General features: G+C 48.5%; 1 protein-coding gene across 1 annotated transcript in view; it reads left to right on the forward strand.

Annotated features, from left to right (window-relative positions):
- Nucleotides 1–23,910, forward strand: part of SLC37A1 (solute carrier family 37 member 1) — a 48,392-nt gene that overhangs the window by 13,535 nt on the left and 10,947 nt on the right. The window contains exons 7-14 of the mRNA XM_068969459.1: nucleotides 514–551; nucleotides 7,178–7,258; nucleotides 13,236–13,367; nucleotides 16,233–16,323; nucleotides 19,447–19,509; nucleotides 19,856–19,941; nucleotides 20,976–21,024; nucleotides 22,206–22,279. Of these exons, the coding sequence (XP_068825560.1) occupies nucleotides 514–551; nucleotides 7,178–7,258; nucleotides 13,236–13,367; nucleotides 16,233–16,323; nucleotides 19,447–19,509; nucleotides 19,856–19,941; nucleotides 20,976–21,024; nucleotides 22,206–22,279 (614 nt within the window). The remainder of the gene's footprint in view (nucleotides 1–513; nucleotides 552–7,177; nucleotides 7,259–13,235; nucleotides 13,368–16,232; nucleotides 16,324–19,446; nucleotides 19,510–19,855; nucleotides 19,942–20,975; nucleotides 21,025–22,205; nucleotides 22,280–23,910) is intronic.

Genomic DNA, 23,910 nt, shown 5'->3' on the forward strand with positions numbered 1-23,910 from the left:
TTTTGTGCCCACTAATCTTTCCTTCTTATTCATCCCATAACATTAAATGACTCATCCTAAATGTTATCAGAGTCCCACTGCTCAGATCTCCTGGTCATGTTTTGTTTCCTTCTGACACTTATCCTTTAAATATGTCTGACAAGGCTGGTCTCCACAGTACACGTATGCTCTGCTTGTTTCTGTTTGTAAACTATTTTCTGTTCTGCAAAGCGGGCTTCAGATTCATGATGACCTGCGTTTGCTGGCACTGGTTGCCTGTTCTCCCAGCTTCAGTGCGCAGGGATCAGGCAGTCTCGGGGCCTGAGTGAGGGAAGGGGTGTGTACATGTGGGTCTGTGCAGGGATAGCCAACCTCTGGCCTCACCCCACCAGACAGGCTGCCTCTCGCATTTTTTTTTTTTTTAATGGTTGTTTATTTAGTAAAAGTGTCAGATGATGCCTTGTTCTGGTTTAATTTCTTGTGTTGGAGGACGCACCCAGCCCTGATTCACACTGTTCCTGTTTGGTGTTTCAGATCCGAAGGACATCGCCTGCTCGTCCTCCCCGGCCATGGTAAGGACACGCTCTCTGCTTCTCAAGCCTTCCAGGGCCGTGTCTGGTCACTGTCACCAGCCTGACCCTGTCTGTCTTGTCAGTGGGTAACAAATGTGCACACCAGTCCCACCCTCAAAATATTGGCAGTTTTAGGAAAAGATTACTTATAATGGCAATGAGCATCACTGTCCTCGTGTGTAATCAGCCTTGTGCACAGCTCAGACATATGGAAGAGCATCCCTGTGCCGGAGGCATTCCTGCACTTGTGTGTGTGACCTGGGCTGAAACTGAGTCATTTCCCTTGCTCAGTCCCCCTGACAGCTCGAGGAGCCCCTGGGGTGCCAGCTTCTCCAGGTCTCATGGGGAATCGGGGCTCCCCTTCCTCTTTCCAACTCTCAAAGGGATTTGGTCAGAGGGAGAGACTGGACTGATTTCTGGAGACATTTCTTCAGATTCTACAACAGTCCCAAAGTTCTCTTTCCCACAGGAATTGTGCTCACTTCTTGTAGGGCCCTGGGGAGACCCATGGGTGGGGGGAAGAGAGGGCTTCCCGAGGGGCTGCAGAGGCCAGGGGCTGGGGCTGGGCTGGGCTGCTTCCCCATCTGCTCTGCCCCTTCGCACCTGCCCCTCATCATGAGCAGAGCTCTGTGCCAAGCTGCACGTGCAAGGCCTTTCACAGGTGCTGACTTCCGGGCACAGCCCCGTCCTGGGAATTTCCCATCCGAAAGTCTTCTTTTCAGCATGCAGTTTTTATTTTTCCAGTTCTTTAAAGATTTTGTTACAGAAATTTTAAAACACGTGAGAAAGTAGAAAGAATAGTGTAATGAGTGTGCATGTACCCTTTACCCGCTCATCTCATGGTATCAGTACCCCTTCTAAGACCGCCCCCCTTCTCCTCAGAGTTTATTTTGTATGCAAATATTGGTCACCATATTATAACATTTTTTCTCTGACTATTTCAGTGTGTGTTTATAAAATATAAGGATTCTTTTCTTAAATTTATTTTAAATTTTTAAAAATTTGTTTATTTGGCTGCTCTGAGTTTTAGTTGCAGACTCCAGAATCTTCTTGAGTCATGTGATCTCAGAAGTTGTGGCTTGCAGGCTTAGTTGCTTTTTGTCATGTGGGGGTCCTTGTTCCCCCACCAGGGATTGAACTCATGTCCCCTGCATTGCAAGGCAGACTCTTAACCACTGGACCACCAGGGAAGTCCCATAAGGACTCTTTTATTAAAAACAAACAAACAACAACAGAAAAGAATGGAAAAACAATAGGGGAAATCAATTAAACTTGTCAACAGAAAAAACACACAGCCTGTAAGTTGTGAGTGATGTTTTATTCAGAGAACTCACTGAGGACTGAAGCCTGTCAGTCGCTCTGAGGAAGTGTTCCAAAGAGGTAAGGGAGGGGCCAGGATGGATAGGAGCTTTTGCTAAAAAAAAAAAAAAAAAAGCAACATACTTCAAAAGATTATTGCTAATCACAAAAAGCCAGACATCTCAAGTAAATGACTTTATTGCCTGTGTCTGTATGGTAAGATGCAGGAGGCTGGGCTCATTGAAATTGTTCCTTAGATAAGCATTCTAGATATCCTAGCTATCTATGGCTAAGATCCTTTTTCATCTTCCTGAAACCCCTCAGGGCACACCTTAGAAGGGGGCTGTAGTGGCTGATGGCTTGGTGGCAGCAACATTCTTTGTTTACTGAAACTGGGAGGCAACGTTTCTTGACCATAAGTCAAAAGTTGGTTCTTTGAAAAGATCCATAAAATGGAGACTCCTTTAGACTGATCAGGAAAAAGACAGAAGATTCACATTACCAAAATCTGGAATGAGAGAGGGGATGTTACTACCAACTTTATAGAAAGAAGCATAAAGGAATTCTATGGACAACTGTATACTAACAAGTTAGATAGCTTAGAATAAATGGGAAAATTCCTAGAAAAATATAAATTGCCAGAACTGACTCGAGAGAGAATCTGAATAGACCTATAACAAGGAAAGAAACTGAATCATTAATGAAAAGTTTTAATGTGAATACAAAGAAAACCCCAGGACTAGAGGACTTCACTGGTGAATTCCGACAAACATTCAGAGAATTAATACCAGCTATTCACAAACTCTTCCAAAGAAACAAAAGAGAACACTCCCCGCTTATTCTATATTATCCTATAACATCACAAGAACAGAAAACTGCAGACCAAGTTCTCTCATGAGTGTAGATGCAAAACTTAACAGAATACTAATCCAGCAGCATATGAAAAGGGTTAAGCATCATGATTCAATGGGATTTATTCCAGTATCAGTTCAGTTCAGTTCAGTCGCTCAGTCGTGTCCGACTCTTTGTGACCCCATGAATCGCAGCACGCCAGGCCTCCCTGTCCGTCACCAACTCCTGGAGTTCACTCAGACTCGTGTCCATCGAGTCAGTGATGCCATCCAGCCATCTCATCCTCGGTCGTCCCCTTCTCCTCCTGCCCTCAATCCCTCCCAGCATCAGAGTCTTTTCCAATGAGTCAACTCTTCACATGAGGTGGCCAAAGTACTGGAGCTTCAGCTCTAGCATCATTCCTTCCAAAGAAATCCCAGGGTTGATCTCCTCACACCTGGTTTAACACCTGAACATCAATTAATGTAATACTTACCTCAATAGAATAAAGGACCAGAAACTCTGGGGTCATTTCAATAGAAGCAGAGAAAGCCTTCAACAAAATCCAGCATCCCTTAATGATGAAACACTCAGCAGACTAGACATAGAAGAGACTTGCCTCACCCAGATGAAGGGCATTGATGAAAACCCGCAGCTAACATCGCACTTCATGATGAACGGATGGGATGCTTTCCCTGTAACGTCAGGAACAGAACAAGGATGACTGCTCTCACCATTTCTAGTTAACATACAGAAGTTCTAGCCAGAGCATCTGAACAAGAAAGTGAAATTAGAGGCACGCAGAATAAGTCAAAAGTGCCTCTTTGTAGACGATGTGATCTTGTCTATAGGAAATCCCAAGGAATCCACCAAAAACCTATTCAAACTAATTAAAAAATTAGCAAGATTGCAAGATACAAAATCAGCATATAAAAGTCAGTTGTATTTCTATACAGTAGCAATGAACAATCCAAAAATGAAATTAAGAAGGCAATTTTATTGACAGTAACAGCAAAAGGAATGAAATACTCAGAAATAAATTTAACCAAGGAAGGACAAGACTGATATCCATTGAAAACTACAAAACATTGTTGAAAGAAGTTGAAGGCCTAAGAAATGAAAATACATCCTGTATTCACGGCCAGGAAGACTCAGTGAATATTGTCAAGATGGCAATATTTCCCTAGATGGACCTACTGATTGTGTGTAATCTATATCAAAACCCCAGCTGGCTTCTTGGAAAAAATTGATAAATTTATCCTTGATTTCTTATGAAAATTCAAGGAATCTAGAGTAGCCAAAAAAATCCTGAAAAAGAACGAAGCTGGACTCACACATCCCGATTTCAAAACTTACTACAAAGCTGCTCTAATTAAGGCTCTGTCTATGTTACTATTATAAGGTTAAACATTTAGATCGATAGACAAGAACTGAGTCCAGAAACAAACCCTCATGTGTATGGTCAATTGTTTTTCGACAAAGGCGCCAAGACCATTCAATGGGAAAAAGATAGTCTTTTTAACACATGGTGCTGAGACAGCTGGATAGCCACATTCAAAGAATGAATTTGGAACACTTCTTCATACCATACACAAAATTAAAATGGATTAAAGACCTAAAGTGAAAGTCACTCAGTCGTATCCAACTCTTTGGGAACCCATGGACTATCCAGTCCATGGAATTCTCCAGGCCAGAATACTGGAATGGGTAGCCTTTCCCTTCTCCAGGGGATCTTCCTAACCCAGGGATCGAACCCAGGCCTCCCACATTGCAGGCAGATTCTTTACCAGCTGAGCCACAAGGGAAGTCCAGAAGTACTGGAGAGGGTAGCCTTTCCTTTCTCCAGGGGATCTTCCCGACCCAGGAATTGAACCAGGGTCTCCTGCACTGCAGGCAGATTCTTTACCAACTGAGCTATCAGGGAAGCCCCAAAGACCTAAAGGTGAGAGCGAAAACTATAAAACTCTTAGAAGAAAATACAGGAGGAAATCTTCATGATCTTGGATTAAGCCAGCCTCCTTGGATATGACACCAGAACCACAAAGCATGGAGGTAAAAACAGATAAATTGGACTTCACTGAATTTAAAACTTCTAGGCTTCAAGGGATACCATTAAGAAAGTGAAAATACAACCCAAAGAATGGTAGAAAACATGCACGAATCATGTATCTGATCATAGACTTGTATCTAGATTAGGTAAAGAACTCTGCATTCAGAAGAGTGTATCGTTCTGTTTCTCCTTTGGCTTTACCTCTTCTTTTCTCAGCTGTTTGTAAGGCCTCCTCAGACAACCATTTTGCGTTTTTGCATTTCCTTTTCTTTGGGATGGTCTTAATCACTACCTCCTATACAATGTCACGAACCTCTGTCCATAGTTCTTCAGGAACCATCCTAAAGGAAATCAATCCAGAATGTTCATTGGAAGGACTGATGCTGAAACTCCAATACTTTGGCCACCTGATGTAAAGAACTGACTTGTTGGAAAAGACCTTGATGCTGGGAAAGATTGAAGGTGGAAGGAGAAGGGGATGACAGAGGATGAGATGGTTGGATGGCATCACTCACTCGATGGACATGAGTTTGAGCAAGCTCTGGTAGTTAGTGATGGACAGGGAAGCCTGGAATGCTACAGTCCATGGGGTCACAAAGAGTTGGACACGACTGAGTGACTGAACTGAACTGAACTGAAGCATATAAAGAACACTTAGAACTCAGTAATAGAAAGACAACCTAGTTTAAAAGGGCTAAAAGAATCTGAAGAGGTGTTTCTCCAAAGAAGATAAATAAATGGCAAATAAACACATGAAAAGCTGTTTAATGTCGTGAGTCATCAAGGAAATGTAATCGAAACCATAATGAGATACCACTTCATACTCATTGCACTGGCTGAATCAAGAAGATAATAACAGATTGGAATACTCATACACTGCTGGTGAGGATATTAAAATGGTGCAACCACTTTGGAAAACAGTCTGGCAGTTCCTCAAAACGTTAAGCATAGGGTTACCAGATGACCCAGCAATTTCACTCCCGGGTGCAGCTAACAGAAATTAAGTGCGCTGTGGCTCATGTGCCCCCAGTTGTGACTGACTCTTTGTGGCCCCGTGAACTGTAGCCCACCAGGCTCCTCTGTCTGTGGAATTTTCCAGGCAAGAATACTGGAGTGGGTTGCCACGCTCTCCTCTAGAGGATCTTCCCAATCCAGGGACAGAACCCAGGTCTCCTGCATTGCAGGTGGATTCTTTACCACTGATGCCACCTGGGAACCAAGAGAAATTAAAACATATTTACTGTATACACACACACACACACACACACACACACACTTACACACCATAACCCCAGTGGCTGAGCTGTATCTTGTCCAACAAGCCTATGTGGAGAGTGTTTTCTTCCTTCTGAATCTGCTGATGTAAGAAGGTCTCTTTTTTTTTTTTTCACTTGTTAGAGAAAAACATTGGCCTATATTATTTCTGAAGGCCTTTCAGTCTTAAAAATGTCAAAGCCATTCATAAAAGTTAAGTTGCCTTAACCAGCATTTTTACGTTTTTTTATTCTTCGGTCTTATCACTTTGCCGACAAAGGTCCGAATAATCAAAGCTATGGTTTTTCCAGTACATCGTGTATGGATGTGAGAACTGGACCATAAAGAAGGCTGAGAGCCAAAGAACTGTGGTTTTCAAATTATGATGCTTCAGAAGACTCTTGAGAGTCACTTGGACTGCGTGGAGATCAAGCCAGTCAATCCTAAAGGAAATCAACCCTGAATATTCATTGGAAAGACTGATGCTGAAGCTCGAATACTTTGGCCACCTGATGTGAAGAGCCAGCTCATTGGAAAAGATCGTAATGCTGGGAAAGATTGAGGGCGAAAGGAGAAGGGAGCAGCAGAGAGTGAGATGGTTGGATGGCATCACCAACTCAATGGACATGAATTTGAACAGACTCTGGGAGATAGTGAAGGACAGAGGAGCCTGGTGTGCTGCAGTCTGTGAGGCTGCAAAGAGACAAAACTGAGTGACTGAACAGAAACAGTTGGAGTATAGCTGATTAGGGGCCTCCCAAGTGGTGCAGTGGTAAAGAATTGACCTGCTAGTGCAGGAAATGGGGATTCACTCCCTTGCCAGGAAGATCCCCTGGAGAAGGGAATGGCACCCCACTCCAGTATTCTTGCCTGGGAAATCCTATGGACAGCGGAGCCTGGCTGGCTGCAGTCCATGGGGTCGCAAAGGGTTGGACATGAGTTTGCAATTGAACAACAGCAATGTTCTTCAGTCTTGGATGATTCTTCAGGAAAGGATTTCACTTTTACCCTCTGTTATTCTGAGGGTCTGGAGTCTTGAGAATAAACTGAGCAGCCTTTGTTTTGTTTTAAACATTTGCCTTATTTTCCCTGGGTAGCATTTTCATGAAGACACTATGCTTGCGGCAGTGAGCATAGCTGTCAGTTCTGGTCATTGATTCAGTAATTGCTCTAATTAACTTTATTCCCTCAGCATCTGAGAGGCTACGAGAATGGTGCACACAGGTTCTGGCCACAGAAGCTGGTCCCAGCCGAGGAGAGGAGCAAGCCTCCGGTGAGTTCCGCAGGCAGGCAGTTGGGTCCTGCCTCAGTGACCCCTGTTGCCGACACCCAGGGTGTTGTGTTTCTTCAGTTCACATTTGTTCACTTTGTTTGGATGGTGAGCTGTGCTTCCTTTAAGTTTGTGACTCAGATTTGTGAGCGATTCATTCATTGGACAGCCATCTGCAGCATTTGGGGTTGCAGCCCCTCTCCAGGTGAGACTGTGCTAGGGCATCATCCCCTCACTCCTCACCCAACATCTGTCACCCCTGTGGACCTCACATCCTGGGGGGAAGAGGGCAGGTGTGGGGTGCAGAGAGAAAACCAACCAGACAGAGCTGCCCAGGGAGGACTGAGCAGGCGCTAGTTCAGGCCCGGTCTTGGGAGCTTCCCTGAGCCAGTGGCCTTGGACAGAGTTGTCTAGGAGGTGAGGGCTGAGTCTTTACATACTGACCCAAGGGGGTTTCATGTGGGGAGAGCATAAGGTGGGCTGAAAATAAGAGGGGGACCCAGAGACAACATAGAAAGTCAGCTTCCAGCCCCTTCACTGCCTGTCCATTATACAGAAGAGGAAGTTGAGGCACAGATGGGCTGAGCTCCCTGCCAGGTTTGCCTCAGAAATGAAGAGGTTAGCAGTCCAGGGCTCTTTGCTGGCCTGGACCTCACCTGAACCTCTCCTCTTAGGATGTAGTCAGCCCTTTGTGTCCAGAGGGCTGTGAAACCTACCCATATGGGGGCCGACTGTTCTTAGCCATCGTATACAAAGGATTCGAGTATCTAAGGATTTGAGTCTCTAAGGGGAATCCTGATACCAATCCCCTACCGATCCCGGGTACCAAGGGAGGGCTATGCTCCCAAGAAATGCCTTGCATCGCTTCTGTCTGGCTGACCACACCCAGCTGCAGGGCCACTTTATATTTGGTTATAATCCTTGAAAGTGTACGGTATTCTCAAGTCAGTTAGCTTAAAGGATAAGTGTTCTAAACAGACTTCCTACATTTTTTTTTCTTTATTGCCCAAGGGAACTATTTCAGGTGGTTGAAATAATGGAAAAAGGAAAAATAGTATCACATACAGTTTGGTTTTTGGATTTAGTGAAATTCAACTGAAATGTTTTCAAATCTCTACTCATTTCTGAGTTTCCATCAAAATCAGGTATCTCAGATTGGGCTGATGGAACAAAAATATCATAGACTGGGTGGCTAAAACAATAAACATTTATTTCTCCCATTTTAAACATGTATTTTTGGAGGCTGGGAAGTCCCACATCAAGGCTCCAACAGATCCGACATCTGGAGGGAGCCTGCTTCCCGGCTGGTGGGCAGCTCCCTTCCCCAGGAACCCTCACTTGGTGGAGCAGGGAGAGAAGCCAGCTCTCTGCTGTCTCTTCCTATATGGGCACTAACCTCCTCACCCAGCTCCACCTTTGTGGCCTAATCACCTGTAGGAGGCCCCACCTCCTAATTCCATCATGTTAGAGATAGGAGTTCAACATACACATTTGGGGGGAACAGAAATACTGGTATAAAGCATTGGGTCTTAATCAATGTCCGTTGTGTCCGATTCTTTAAGACCCCATGGACTGTAGCCTACCAGGCTCCTCTGTCCATGGGATTTTCCAGGCAAGGGTACTGGAGTGGGTTGCCATTGCCTTCTCCAGGGGATCTTCCCAACTCAGGGATCGAACCCTGGTCTCCCGCATTGCAGACAGACGCTTTACCATCTGAGCCGCCAGGGAAGCCCTTAATCAGTGTCCAGATGGCTCTAATTCCTCTCCATTTGTTGCTGAAGACTTACCTTTTTCCAGAGGTGAGAGCCAGGCCCTGTATTCTAATGTAGTTGTGTGTGTGTGTGTGTGTGTGTGTGTGTGTGTGTGTGTGTGTGTGCTCAGTTGTGTCTGACTCTTTAGGACACCATGGACTATAGCCAAGCAAGACTGTCTGTCTCCAGGCAAGAGTACTGCAGTGGGTTGCTGCGCCCTCCTCCCGGGGATCTTCCCCGCCCAGGGATCAAACCTGCATCTTTTGCGTTGGCAGGCAGATTCTTTACCACTAGAGGCACCTGGGAAGGCTCTCTAATGTGGTTACTGGCCAGGAAAGCTAGCCCTGTCTTATAAATGTGACTTCCTCTTCCTTTTTCTTTTTCTTCTACGAAAGTCTATTTACCAACATGTCACTAAAGAGACAGTGACATATTCCGAGGCCCCAGGAGGTCCTGTTTCAGGCTGACCTTGACGTGGACGTGACCAGGCAGGCGTCGGCCGTGGTGGAAGGGCGTCTCCTTTCAGCTGGCCCTGGTGCACTATTCAGGCTTGGTCCCCTCCCTCTGTCATAGGAGGACCTCATGCACCGGAGGTGGCCCCCGGGCCAGCAGGCAGGATGCGTCACCTGTTTGACAGCACGCCCTGGTGTCCCCTTTCACAGAGTGACCAGCTCAGAGTTGAGCCTTACCCAGGCCCCTGACCACAGTGGCTTTTCAGCTGGGACTGCTTAATCCTTTTCTGCCCCAGGCATGGCTCCTAATGACTTCATGGAAAAAAAATCATAAAGAAGGCGGTAGGGCGAGGACAAGAACGTGAACAGAGAAAGAGGCTCTGGGGTCACTTCCCATGTGGTGACCTGCGTCCAACCTTGCGGGTTTTCGTGATGTCATGTTGGGGATGGTTGACACTTGTCTTCCTTATAGCTATGCGTCTTTTTTGTCATCTTTGGCTTCTCTAAGGGTCTTTTGTTTAATAATTCTTTCCACTTCTTGTTTTTTATCTTTTTAAATTTTATTTTTATTGAAGTATAGTTGAATTACAATGCTGCATTAATTGCCTGCTGTACAGCAAAGTGACTCAGTTATACACACGTATATTAACACATTCTTTTTCATATTCTTTTCCATTATGGTTTATCACAGGATATTGGATATAATTCCCTGTGCTCTATAGTAGGACCTTGTTTATCCATTCTATATATTCCAGTTTCCATGTGCTCATCCCAAACTCCCAGTCCTACTCTCTCCTACACCTCTGAGGGTCTTTCTGATGGGTGTGGCTCAGCAACCACTTAAAGGGTGCTGAGCGGGTGTTTAGATGCTAAAGGTTAATGACCTAGATCTAAGGGATTGAGGGGTGGGGAGGGAAGGAGGTCCAAGTGGGAAGGGATGTATATACCTATACATACAATTGATTCACTGTGTTATACAGAAGAAACTAGCACAACATTGTAAAGCATTTATACTCCAATAAGAAATTCTTTAATAAAAACAGAAATAAAGGTTACTCCATCCGACAGCTCCACGTGGGGCCAGCACAGGTTGAGGCTGGGCTGAGCCATCTCTCATGCAAACTCCCGTGTGCGCTTGCTTTCATCACGCGGAGCCTTTTTGCTCTGTGAATGTGTAAACCTCAGAGTGCCGGCCCTAGGCTGAATGAGCTCTCAGCCCACTGAGGGCCCTCTGTCCCAGCAGATGCCCTGGGGGCTCTAATGCATACCGCTTCCCGTACCCAGTTCCCCCAGCTGGTCTCTGTTGGTTCCCAGAAGGAGGCAGCCTTGCTTTCCTGGTTCGCTTTGGAAACCAACCACCCCGCCCCTGACCTCACGGATCCCTCCTCCAGATGCTGCAAAATACTGGCCTTAGGAGACTGGAACCACCCCCTCCTCACTCCCCCAGGTTGTGCACAGAGGATGAGCAGGTGTGGGCAGGAGGCCTGTCTTAAATGAAGACAGGGCTTCCCGACTGGCCTGAGGGGCTCCTCATGGCTTAGGGCAGAGGGGCTGGACTGAGGCTTTGAACCCAGTATACAGAACCCAGTGTTCTGAACGAGGAAGGGTCAGTGCCAACCCTGGGCTGTGACCAGGTGGGTTTCTGTGCTGGACCTGTAATTACTACCCTCCTGTTTAAGCAGTCTTTTCTCTTCCTTTTTTCTCATTATCTGGCTGCATTTCATGGTTCACCTGTCAGAACTTTTAGTGTTAAAAAAAAGTCTATCCTGCGGTTCTCAGCCTACTGACACAAACGACTTTCTGGGGACCTGCTCCCAAGATTGCTATATTGGGTCCAGGGTGCAGCCTGGGAGTCTCTCAGAGTGCCCAGGAGATGCCAGGGTTGAGAACAATTGATTTCGTTTTCTACACAGGACAGCTGGTGCTAGTGGTAAAGAACCCACCTGCTAATGCAGGAGGTGTAAGAGATGCGGGTTCAATCCCTGGGTGGGGAAGATCCCTGGAAGAGGGATTGGCAACCCACCCCGGCACTCTTGCCTGGAGAATCCCAAGGACAGAGGAGCCTGGTGGGTATGGTCCATAGGGTCTCAAAGAGTCGGACATAACTGAAGTGACTTAACACACACACAGGACAGCTGTGTAATTCTCCAGAGAGAAGTTTATCTCCAGACTCAAATAGAGGGTCTCTGTGTTCACATACCTCTGTGGCATTGTCTTTAGGAGGATGCTCTGGTTCCAAGCGGGGGCTTGTCATCGGCATCCTGGAGCATCAGAGAACGTAGTTAACTGTGGCCATGCTCACCAGAGGCCAGCTCTCGATGTCTGAGCCATGGTGGGTGCTCAGTGCCCGAGGGGCTGCCCGTGCTGCAGCCTGCCACCCTGTTTTCCAAATTTCTGTTCTTCACCAGAAGAGAATTCTGATATCAAGAAACAGATGTGGCAATGCTTTGTCGTTTTCTTTTTTTTCAATTTAACTGCATTTTGAATACCGCTTGCATAGTTTATAGTGTGAGTGAGTGATAATCACTCAGTCGTGTCTGACTCTTTGTGACCCAATGGACTGTAGCCTGGCAGGCTCCTTTGTCCATGGAATTCTCCAGGCAAGAATACTGGAGTGGGTGAGATAAATCAATAAAACCTTTTTGATTTTGTGGAAAGTCAGGAATACATAGAAACATCTCTTTTTAAATCTTTGACCTTCATAGTGCCTTTATGAGGATATTTTTCAATCATCGTTGCTCTGATTTGATGTCCCACCCTGAGTTGGGGACCACTGTTCTTTGCTTTAATGATGATAAACTTTAGGCATGTCCAGAATCAAAATTTATGAAATATTGGAATTAGTTTATGAAGTTTAAAATAATATTGTTTGTGATCATGTGTGTCCTTTGTGAACTCCTTAAAAAATACAGAATCATGTAAAAAATTAACTGACATTTCATACAAATTACACATAATTCTGGGGCTTCCATGATAGCTCAGTTGGTAAAGAATCCACCTGCAATGCAGGACACCCCAGTTTGCTTCCTGGGCCAGGAAGATCCGCTGGACAAGAGATAGGTTACCCTCTCCAGTACTCTTGGGCTTCCCTTGTGGCTCAGTAAACAATCTACCTACAATGCAGGAGACCTGGGTTGGGAAGATCCCCTGGAGAAGGGAAAGGCTACCCACTCCAGTATTCCAGCCTGGAGAATTCCGTGGACTGTAGAGTCCATGGCCTCGCAAAGAAATTGGACATGACTGAGCAACTTTCACTTTCACGCATAATGCTACCACTGAGTGATAACCATTGTCGGTTTAGAATTTAGCTTCTTTTTCTCTGTAAATAATCCAATAGTTAACCTACTTAAATAGGTTTATATTTAAACATTCAATGAGATCATAATGAAAATGCTTTTGAATGATGTTTTATTGCTTAATGTATCATAAGCACTTTCTCATTTCTTCAAATCTCACAACCTTTTTTTTTTTTACAACTGCAGGATATGTCAGTTATGTGGATGTACTTTAGCAATTTTTCTCAATAATAGCGTGACATTAATCTTATCATATAAGTATTTTTCCACATCGAAAAGTATTTTTCGCAAACAGAGTCCTAGAGTTGAGTCAGAAGATTCTGCACGTCTTTGATTAGTGTTCCCCAAAACCATGTGGATGCTGATGGCCGTAAAAGCAGTGGCCATGTGAGGATGCTGTCCAGGGCACACCCACCTCCCAAGTCGACGGCCTGATGACACATTTTCTTCTCTTTCTCTTTTTCTGCGGGTTTGTCTCCAGGACCCAGAGATGCAGCGTCTACTGCTGTCGGATGGAAAACACTCTGGCCACCAGAACCACGTGGTCGTCCTCCCGGCAGACGGCGGGGGCGGCATGGCAGCCATCAGCTTCACAGGGGCCCTGAAGATTCCCGTGAGTACACGACCCTCTCAAGAGGGGGCATTTGTGAACAGTGTCTGTTTACTACAAATTACACATAATGCTGTGAATAGACACTGAGCTGTTGATAAGTTTAGAAAGAGAAATCCATGATCATATTATCTACACATTAGAAATCCAAGGGCTGTCCTTAGTGGCTCAGTTTCGTTCAACTCTTTGTAACCCCATGAAATGTAGCCCACCAGGCTCCTCTGTCCATGGGATTCTCCAGGCAAGCATACTGGAGTGGGTTGCTATTTCCTCCTCCAGGGGATCTTCCTGACTCAGGGATCGAAACTGTGCCTCCTGCATTGGAAGGCAGGTTCTATACCACTGAGCTACCTGGGAAGCTCATAGAAATCCATAACATGAACCAGAATTGCAAGCAGATCAGCTCAGGGCTGAATAAGGCTGCAGTGTTTTGTTCACCTGTTAATAGTTATAATATATTTTATATATGTATATTATGGATGTGAAATCCATGAGCTCCCAGAGCAGAGCATGCTGGGAGCTGTGCAAAGGCCTATGAGCAACTGTGTTCCTCTGACGTGGAGCTGTGGAGAGGGACAAAGGCAGGGAGCCAAGAGCAGAGATGGGAGGAGGGGAAGAGCACACTGGCCCCTGGGGACCACACTCTAGAACACCTAGCTCCTGCCCTTGGGTGCCTGTTCAGGGGAACAGATGCAGTCAAGGGCACTTCCCTCATGCTGGCCTCGGGGAGAATTGGAAGAGGGAACCCAGAAGCTCCACAGCAACTGTGCTGAGCTAGAAACCCAACAGTCCACGCAGAACCTCTGCATCATGGCACCCAATGAAGGAACTGAGAACTGCTGCTTTAAACAGAAAGTTCTGCCAGCTCCCAGATGAAACTGGGCTGCTGAGGACCCGGGAGCTGCTCTCCTGCCAGAAGAAACCACTGAAGGTCCGGCCTGGACTCTCCAGGGTCCCTAACAAAGATCTCTGGGGGTTTGGCCTGCAGGAGATGCTAGTTCCAAATATCAGTTATTTTTAAAATTTGTTAATAACAAGTAGTAACTTTTCTGTTGTTCCTTTATTGTGTAGCTGGGTCAAATACTGTTGCTAAAATTAAGGTGCCCACCATAAACAGAAGTTGGGTGGAGGCAAGAACAGGCTTCAGACCCCTGGCCTGGCCTGACCTGGCCCTGCCACGGGCGGGCTGGGTGTGCCTGGCACAGGTGGTAACCACTCTAGGCCTGTTTCCTCACTGTAGGGCAGCCTCGGTGGCTGTACAACTAGTTAGTGCTGTTCTCGGCATCAAATGAGATCATTAACTACACAACAGGCACACTGGCACGCACTTGGTAAGCATGAAGTACATTATACACACCTCCCATACTGGGTGTGACTGTGAAACGTTTAATTTCCAGAGCATTGACATGAATTGCATATCTGACCTCTGCTTGGATTTGAAGGGTGTTCATAAGCTATGCACTGTGATAGCCTGGGAGCAGCAACCGAGGAGTCGGTTCCTTAGTGTTACCCGATTTCTCATGCTCATTTCCCAAGTGATACCTGGACTTACTATCTCACAAGGGCCACCTCTTCCTAAATGTAGACACAAAGTGGAACATATAAGCATTTCTCAATAGCCGCGAGACCCCTCACCTCAGTTTCCTTATCAGAATCTACATGTCTCTTCTGGGTATCACTGAACTCAGGTCCAGCTGCTCGCTGCTTGAATTCAACACTCGAGAAGCAAATGCTGATAGAAAGGAAAGTTGCTTTAACCAGAGTAGCCAGCAGTCAGGGAGGAGGACTTGTGTCCCCCAAACCAACTCCGAAGAGGCCACAAAAGTTTTTAAAAAGAAAAAGTAATCTCAGTTAATCACTGAGATGGAGGATCAGGGCCATCATCACCCCACTGCCTGCAGGCTTGGCGACTCTTTGTGATCTTCCTCCAGATGCTGCATTGTTCACACAGTTCGCTTGTGAGATTACTGAAGGGGAAGCCAAGGAGGAGATCTGGTCATCTGTTAATTATTTATTTTTCATTTTTACTTCTTTGATCTAGGGAAGAACTGACCAGTTAGGCAAAGTATTGTGTGAGCAAAAGATTTGAAAGATCTGGCCCTGGCCAGAAATGAGTAGAGTATGTGAGTGACTGGTTTAAGTTTAGTTAAAATGTAGTGGACAGTGACTGCAGCCGTGAAATTAAAAGATGCTTGCTCCTTGGAAGAAAAGCTATGACAAACCTAGACAGCGTATTAAAAAAGCTGACACATTGCTTTCCTGACAAAGGTCCATATAGTCAAAGCTAAGATTTTCCCGGTAGTCGTGTGTGAATGTGAGAGTTGGACCATAAAGAAGTCTGCGCACCAAAGAACTGATGCTTTTGAATTGTGGTGTTGAGAAGACTCTTGAGAGTCCCTTGGACTGCAAGGACCAGTCTACCCTAAAGGAAATCAATCCTGAATACCCACTGGAAGGACTGATGCTGAAGCTGAAGCTCCAATCCTTTGGCCGCCTGATGTGAAGAGCAGACTCGCTGGAAAGACTGTGATGCTGGGAAAGGCTGAGGGCAGGAGGAGGGGGCGGCAGAGGATGAGAGGGTTGGATGGCATCACCAACTCAGTGGACATGAGTTTGAGCAAACTCTGGGAGATAGTGAAGAACAGGGAAGCCTGGTAGTTTATCGTCCAGAGTTGGACATGACTTAGGACTGAACACCACCATTAACAACATGTTATAGCTTTGCTAAAGAGACAAGACAAAAGGGGCCTCCTGCAGAGAGCTCCTCCCTGCCAAAAGCTGCTTACAAAGCCTCACTCGTCAGAACATCGCTCCATTTCTACGGGGTCATGGGCCAAGGCCTGTCTTCTGTCCTTCCCTCTCTTTCAGGGCGTGATAGAGTTCTCTCTGTGTCTGCTGTTTGCGAAACTGGTCAGCTACACGTTCCTTTTCTGGCTTCCACTCTACATCACAAATGTAGGTGAGTACCTTTGCTAGCAGCACAGCTGGGAGGTTCTGTTCAAGGGCTGTGATCAGGACTCCCTTTTATCCACTGGTGTCTCTAAACTTGGGAAGGAGAGAGATGCATGATGCTCTTGAATCACATAGCATGATTAGCAGAAACGTGTGGACAAAGAGAGGTAGATGTGGAGACAATGAGATGGTTAGATGGCATCACCAACTCAGTGGACAAGAATCCGAGCAAACTCTGGGAGAAAGCAGAGGACAGAGGAGCCTGGCATGGGCCACGAAGAGTCAGACACAACTCAGCAACTGAACAACAACAAACAAAGAGAATCCAGATAGGAATGTTTTATTGCCATGATGAGAACCTAGATGGAGTTTAAAGGGCTGACCTGGTGTTCCCCAGCTGTGGCTACTGGTTCCCCAAGGGGCTTCCTATCTGGGGCAGCCTGCTTTTAAATTTAGGCTGCATCTGACTTGGTCACAGCAGCTGGTGAGCAGGGAGAGAGGCCCTGGGGATCTCAGATAATACAGCCTTCATGACTGACCTGGAAATCGCTTCCTGGAGCTGAGCTGTAACTCCGGGGTAGCAGACAGCTTGTCCTGCATTTCAGAAGTCCAGCAGGGGCTAAAGCTGTATGTTACTACACAGCAGACCAGTTTGTAGTAACATATACCCCACGTCCTGGGCGTGACCACGGGGGAAGATGGGAAAGACCAGCAGTTCTCTGAGCAGAGGTTCCTGTGTAGGGGCTGCAGCCACAACTGAACAGGGACCCAGACAGTCAGCAGGGCCTCTGGGCCCCCGAGTTAGGGATTTCGAGGACAAAGCAAAGGAACCAGGGTCCCTGGGAGGTGCGTGCCCCAGTGAATGTGAAAAGAGGAGAAATTTGGGGCATGGGGGCTCCAGAGCACAGACCACGTGTCCCCAGTGTAACTGAAAGCAGGGTGGGGCTGCTCACTGCTCAAAAGCTAATAAAGAGGCAAGGTTGGTGGAAAGGAAAGTTTGTTCTATGTTGGATGCTGGCAACAGGAGTGGGGGAGGGGTTGCATGTCCAAAGGCCAACTTCCCCCCACTGATGGCCAGCCAGAGGGCAAGAGCTTTTATACATGGAGGGAGGGGCTACATGCAGAAACAGCAGTCAGCTCTGACAGTCATCTGGATACTGGTCACTGGTGATCTGACCAGGGTCATCTTGTTTTCAGTGCAGTTAATCTTCAGTTAAAGGTCCATCTAGTCAAGGCTATGGTTTTCCACTAGTCATGTGTGGATGTGAGAGTTGTATTATAAAGAAAGCTGAACACCGAAGAATTGATGCTTTTGAACTGTGGTGTTGGAGAAGACTCTTGAGAGTCCCTTGGACTGCAAGGAGATCCAACCAGTCCATTCTAAAGGAGATCAGTCCTGTGTACTCATTGGAAGGACTGATGTTGAAGCTGAAACTCCAATACTTTGGCCACCTTATGTGAAGAGCTGACTCATTGGAAAAGACCCTGATGCTGGGAAAGATTGAGGGCAGGAGGAGAAGGGAATGACAGAGGATGAGATAGATGGCTGGATGGCATCACTGACTCAATGGACATGGGTTTGGGTGAACTCCGGGAGTTGGTGATGGACAGGAAAGCCTGGCATGCTGTGGTTCAAGGGGTCACAAAGAGTCGGACACGACTGAGCGACTGAACTGAACTGAATCTTCAGTTCCAGGATTGGTTTGTTTCCATTTCCTTGAGGCCAGTTCTTGGAACTGTGGCAGCTTATGTCACAACTACAATCTGGTCATCATTAACCTGCATTAACCATCATTTCACCGGGTAGGGGTTTTGGTGTCTGTAAGACAGCTCACAGGAGATGGCCCCAAATATTATCTATAGTCCTTGAGGAGGTCCTTGACTTTGCTTAATAGCTACATTATTATTGTGTGGTCTCATTTGACTGTGTTCTTTTGTTTCTGCATTTTCTCACTGCTCTGATTAAACTCACTCTTTGGCTAAAGCTTTTCCACAGACAGAAGGCAGGTGGAGGACGCGGGCTGGGGAAGGGACCATAAGGTCCTGCTCCGTTTCACTAGCAGTATTGTAAGGACCAGCAGAGAGGGGCGTGAGCCCAAGGCAACATGGCAGAGTTTCTCGGGATGGGAGTTGGAGGCAGTGAGGGGACCATCCAGCATCACCCGTCAGTCTAGGTGGGGGCTGGGAGACACAGAGTCCTGCGCTGAGCATCCTAAGACCTCGGCCTCCTTCTCTGGGGGAGGAGGTTTCAGCCCCTCCCAGGTTTGAAAGTGGGAGGGTCATATGGTCTATGTTGAGGGGCTCCCACGGGCCAGCCCTTCCCCAGGACGTCACAGCTGCCCTGAGGGGACGCAGAGCAAAGGCGGGGTGATACCTAGATAGAGCCAGGTGAACCCTCACCTTTCGGTTAGGAGTGTTCATTGTTCACACTTTCTGTGTGTCTGCCCACAAAGCACACTCCTTTTTTTCCCATCTACTCTGATAATTACTATTTTAATGTTAATCTGATCTGCTGCTACTGCTAAGTCGCTTCAGTCCTGTCCGACTCTGTGCAACCCCTTAGACAGCAGCCCACCAGCCTCCCCGATCCTTGAGATTCTCCAGGCAAGAACACTGGAGTGGGTTGCCATTTCCTTCTCCAATACACAAAAGTGAAAAGTGAAAGTGAAGTTGCTCAGTCATGTCCGACTCTGTGCGACACCATGGATGGTAGCCTACCAGGCTCCTCTGTCCATGGGATTTTCCAGTCATGAGTACTGGAGTGGGTTGCCATTGCCTTCTCCGCTAATCTGATCATGGATATCATAATTGCTGTTTGGTTTAAATCATGCTTGTGAAACAAAAGAATGTTGTGTGTGGCTTGTACACTGCTGCGGCCTTCTCACAGTGACATTCTGCCATCATTTTTTTTTTTTAACTTTTAATTTTGTATTGGAGTGTAGCCGATGAACAATGTTGTGATAGTTACAGGTGAACAGCCAAGGGACTCTGCCATACATATATATGTATCCATTCTCCCCCAAAGTCCCCTCCTATCCAGGCTGTCACATGGCATTGAGCAGAGTTTCCTGTACTGTACAATAGGTCCTTCTTGGTTATCACTTTAAACACTCTGCTGTCATCCTAACAGATCACCTTGATGTCAAGAAGGCGGGGGAGCTCTCCACCTTGTTTGACGTGGGCGGAATCTTTGGTGAGTTCGTTTCCTCTTGTCCTACTTTGACAAAATCGTTCACCACTGAGGTGATGCATGGACACCCTCAGCCTGGATGCTGTTTGACTTGGCTCCCTACTGGGAGGCCCCCAGTGCCTGGCCTCTGATAGCAGGTCACGCCCCATCCTGGGCTCCCTGAGGACCAGGATACCTGGTGGGCGAGAGACTGGTGGTGCTAGGATGCTCACAGGCAAAGGGGCTTTGGGGCCAGCCTGCTCAAGGGGTGGAAAGGGCCCAGGGAAGAGGTCCTCCTCTCCTTGCTGCTGTGGCAGTGCGGGCCCCGTCGGGCACGTACACCCCTCAGGATCCTCCGTCTGCCTTGCAGGTGGGATCCTGGCAGGTGTGATCTCTGATCGCCTGGAGAAAAGGGCCTCCACCTGCGGCCTGATGCTGCTGCTCGCGGCCCCGACGGTAGGCCTGGCAGCCCCTCCGCCTCGTCTCGGCCCCCACACCTCCGGAACAGCCCCCCTGTCCTCCCACCCACATACCTGCAGCTGCCGGCGCAGCTCCTCTCGGGGCTCTGGTTTCCGGGACCTGGTGTCACCTCTGCTCCACTCAGGGCCCCCCACTCAGCCTCCCCTCCCCCAGCCCCCTGCCCCCTGCACACTGCGCACCAGCGCGGCTCCTCCCTCCTCCCTGCCTTCACGTGTGTGTGTGGGCTGTTCTCTTTGGGGTGCCCTTCCCCCCCTCTCTCCTCCCCCCCCCCGCAGGCGCCTGCTCATTTGGAGCACCCCCACTGTGGCTGCCCTACCCGCTTCCCTGGGGAGCGCCACCCCTCCCCTCATAACCCAGGTTCCATTGCTTTTCAAGTGTTTAGTGGGCAGCTTACTCTCCCTCTGAGCCCCAGTTTCCTCATCTGAAAAATGAGGATGCCGGCAGCACCACCTCACAGGGTGAAGACGATGGTCAAGGGGAACATGGTTATACCATCACTGTTTCCTCAACATCATACGTAGTATTATTGCTCATCAACTTGCACTGACTGCTTTGCCCATCTGCCGCTCCACTGGGCTGAACAAAACCCAATCTTCAGTTATCCTGGGGCCCTGGACATTGCCCAGCACAAACACTCTGAGAACCTTGACGCACAAGCACTGACGGGGGTCCCCTCACCACCCGGGCCCTGGCATTCAGGGCTTATGGCCCAGGAGGGGACATGGGGCTCAGGGAGAGCTGCGCCAAACCCAGGGTCCTCCCCCAGGAGCTCAGGGTGGGGCGCTCCCAGGTTTCCAGCTCAGCAGACCCTATATGTCTGCGTCCAGCCTGGGGACAGTTTGCAAGCATTTGGACACCTGTCTTTGGACAGCCTGCCAGGGCACCATGGCCTTCCTTCCACTGTCTGGCTGCTGCCCAAGAGTCACTTTTCAGAAATACACATTCCTGGGAAATCTCTCAGCTGCTCATAGTAAACCTTTTTTCCTCTCCTGTTTTGACACCGTTCACAGCTCTACGCGTTCTCCTCCATCAGCAGAATGGGGCTGGAAGCCACCATAGGTGAGTCCATGAGGTCTTTCTTTCCTTCAGCCATTTTTTGGTCCACACAGCTTTGTGAGATGAACTGAAAAATCAGCAAAGAAGCAAAGATGTGGCTTGCGCACTGTGGCTAAAATCATCCTTGTGTTCCTCCTTGGAGGGGGCACTTTCAGAGGGGCCCACGGGGATCCTGCCTGCAGAACTGAGGCCATAGGTTTAAGGGCCAGTGTAGGAGAGTTCAGGCCCCGGGGCTGGCCTGTGAGAAGCCCTGGGTGCCCAGTGCAGGAGTCCCTCAGAGAAGCCACATCCCCTGGAAGGCAGCAGGAGGAGCTGTGGTCCCCAGGTCCTGCACCAGCATCACAAGCCCGGGGGCGGCCTGACCTCTGAGCTACTCCGTCAACTGCCACTCTGGGCACAGCCTCTATTTTTAACTTTGCACAAGCAGCTCTATCAAATTAAGGCTCTGACGTTGAGTAAACGCTTCTTTTGGTCTCACAACCCAGCAGAGGGGATTGGTAGGGATCCCATTAAAAGCTACCCAGAGGGCAAATTCCGGATGCAAGGGGCCCATGAAGTGACCCATTAGTCCAGGAGCTTCCACACAGAGCAATGTGACCCAGAGGGTGGTTCGGGAAAGTGAACCCGGGGTCAGGTTAGGAGACTGCATTTTGGGAATGGGCATGGTGGTCCCGCCCATCGGGGACTGGGCTGTGCTGGGGCCCCAGGTCTCCTGGGGGTGGCCGTCAGTGGCTGTGGGCAAAGAGAGGAAGTCCTGTCCGCTGCAGATGAGGCTGTGGTGGTGGCCGCCTCTGGTGCTCACACACATCACGCCTGTGGTCACATCTGTGGTCACGTCTGGGCTCGGACGTCCAGGTTCTCACTTCCTCTCAGCATGGCTTCTGCTCTCCAGGTTCAAGAAAACAGGGGCCAGGTTCTCTGAACTTGGCTTGAGTCTTTGGGAAAGTGTGATTAGCCCTACAACCATCTCAGGGCAAGTTTAATGGAAGATGTTTATGACGCTTGCTCCAGCCGTGGCCACTCCTGGTGGTGTGGGCATATTTCCAGGACCGGCCCGTGTCCAGATCAGGGCAGGGCCAGCGTGCGATGCCAGGATGACCAACAGGGAGAAGCTTAGATGGCAGAGGCTCCCCCGGGGGCCTGTCCTGCTGGCTGACCCCCCTCTGGGCTTCTGTCTCCTGCAGCCATGCTGCTCCTCAGCGGGGCCCTGGTCAGCGGGCCGTACGCACTCATCACGACTGCCGTGTCCGCCGACCTGGTGAGTACGTGAAGCTCATCACAGAGCCAGGGCCAGATGCTGGCGGGGCGGCCATCTCTTCCATCACAACTGTTGTGATGGGTGGTCTCTGATAGTGAAATGGTCTGTTTCGATGAACACACTTGTGCAGACGGCCAGTAAGGATGCTAAGAGTCTTCTGAAGCAGATAAGGGGACATGGCCACCCTGTCCTATAAACCAGTGGCCCAAGGCCTGATGCCAGCGTCTGGCTCACTCCTCTGAGCCACTCTGGCAGCCCAGGAAGCCAGAGGCCGTGACCCCTGGAGCCCACCCATAGGGCCTCAGCAGAGTCCAGCCCACCGTGGGTGTCCCACTCTGTGCCCAGCCCTCTGCCGGTCTTGGGGACTGCAGGGACAAGCCAGGCGGGGTCCTGGCCCTGGGAGGACATGCTCCAAGTCAGAGTCCAGCGTGGTAAAGAAATGTTTATTGCACAGGGTGGTGAATTCCATGCAGGCCTGGGGATCCACGGGGGCTCCTGCCCAGTTCTTCCAGGAGGAAGCACTGCTGACAGGTGGCCTTTGACTCCAGGCTCTTTGGACCTGGAGGCGGCAGGGCCGTCTCATCTACCTGACAAGAAAGACGAGACATGTCACACGGGAGCCACGTGTGGACATCGGCAGGATACATGCACTGCGCTGAAGTACAAAGTCCCCTGATAGGAAGTAGTGTCCATAAAGAACTGGGAGAGGAGAGGCAGTGTCCTGTACAGAAGGGCGTAGGCAGGTCCTCTGCCCGGGGCAGGGAGCCCAACTCCCCTGTCCTCAGGGGCGGGCTGAGCACAGAGGATGGCGTGGGGAGGGGGGATCGAGTAACTTCTCAGGGGAGAAAGCCAACAGCACCCACTTCCGCCGAGGTCACAGTCAGCACCAGCAGGGAGGCATCAAGCTGATGCATGGATGCAGGGTGAGAGGTGATGCCCACGGTCCTTCACCTCCGTGATCTCCCTCCTAGAACCGACACCCATCCAGTCACAGGAAACAAGGAAAGTCCCAGAAGCAACATCTGCAAAACTGTCACAGCCAAGAGGAGCCCCAGGAGTCACATGGACTAAATGTCCTGGGTGGGCTCCTGGGACACAGATTCAGTTAGACACTAGATAAAAAGCCAGGGGTCTGAAAAAATCATGGATTTTCATGATGAGGCATCAATATTGGGTCATTCATCATGACAAATGTAGCCCAACAGTGCAAGATGTTAACACAGGGCAAAGTGAGTGCAGGGCTTGTAACAGCTGTCCTCTCTGTGCACATTTTCCATGAATCTAAGATTGTTCTAAATTAAAAGCTTATTGAAAACCACGAGCAGTTCCCCACACATGGTGTACAGACTTGTGGGAGGAGGCCAGGCTTCTCAGCCGTCTGTCCAGCATGCCTTCCCCACACAAGCTCCCAAGCGCCCTCAATCCTTTCTGCCGGCTCCAGCACTCAGCTTGGGGACAGGACGAGCACCATTCGTCTTTTCATTTTCCATGCTGGATGATACGGTGCCTCAGTGATGGTGCCAAGGAAAGGCTTGTTTATTGGAGAGAATTCTAAGAGTTCTTTTAACTAGAATACATCTGAAAGTGTTAGTCTGTCAGTCGTGTCCAACTCTTTGTGACCCCATTGACTG

Source organism: Capricornis sumatraensis, chromosome 1 (assembly GCF_032405125.1).
Source record: "Capricornis sumatraensis isolate serow.1 chromosome 1, serow.2, whole genome shotgun sequence".
NCBI classification, from domain to species: Eukaryota; Metazoa; Chordata; class Mammalia; order Artiodactyla; family Bovidae; genus Capricornis; species Capricornis sumatraensis.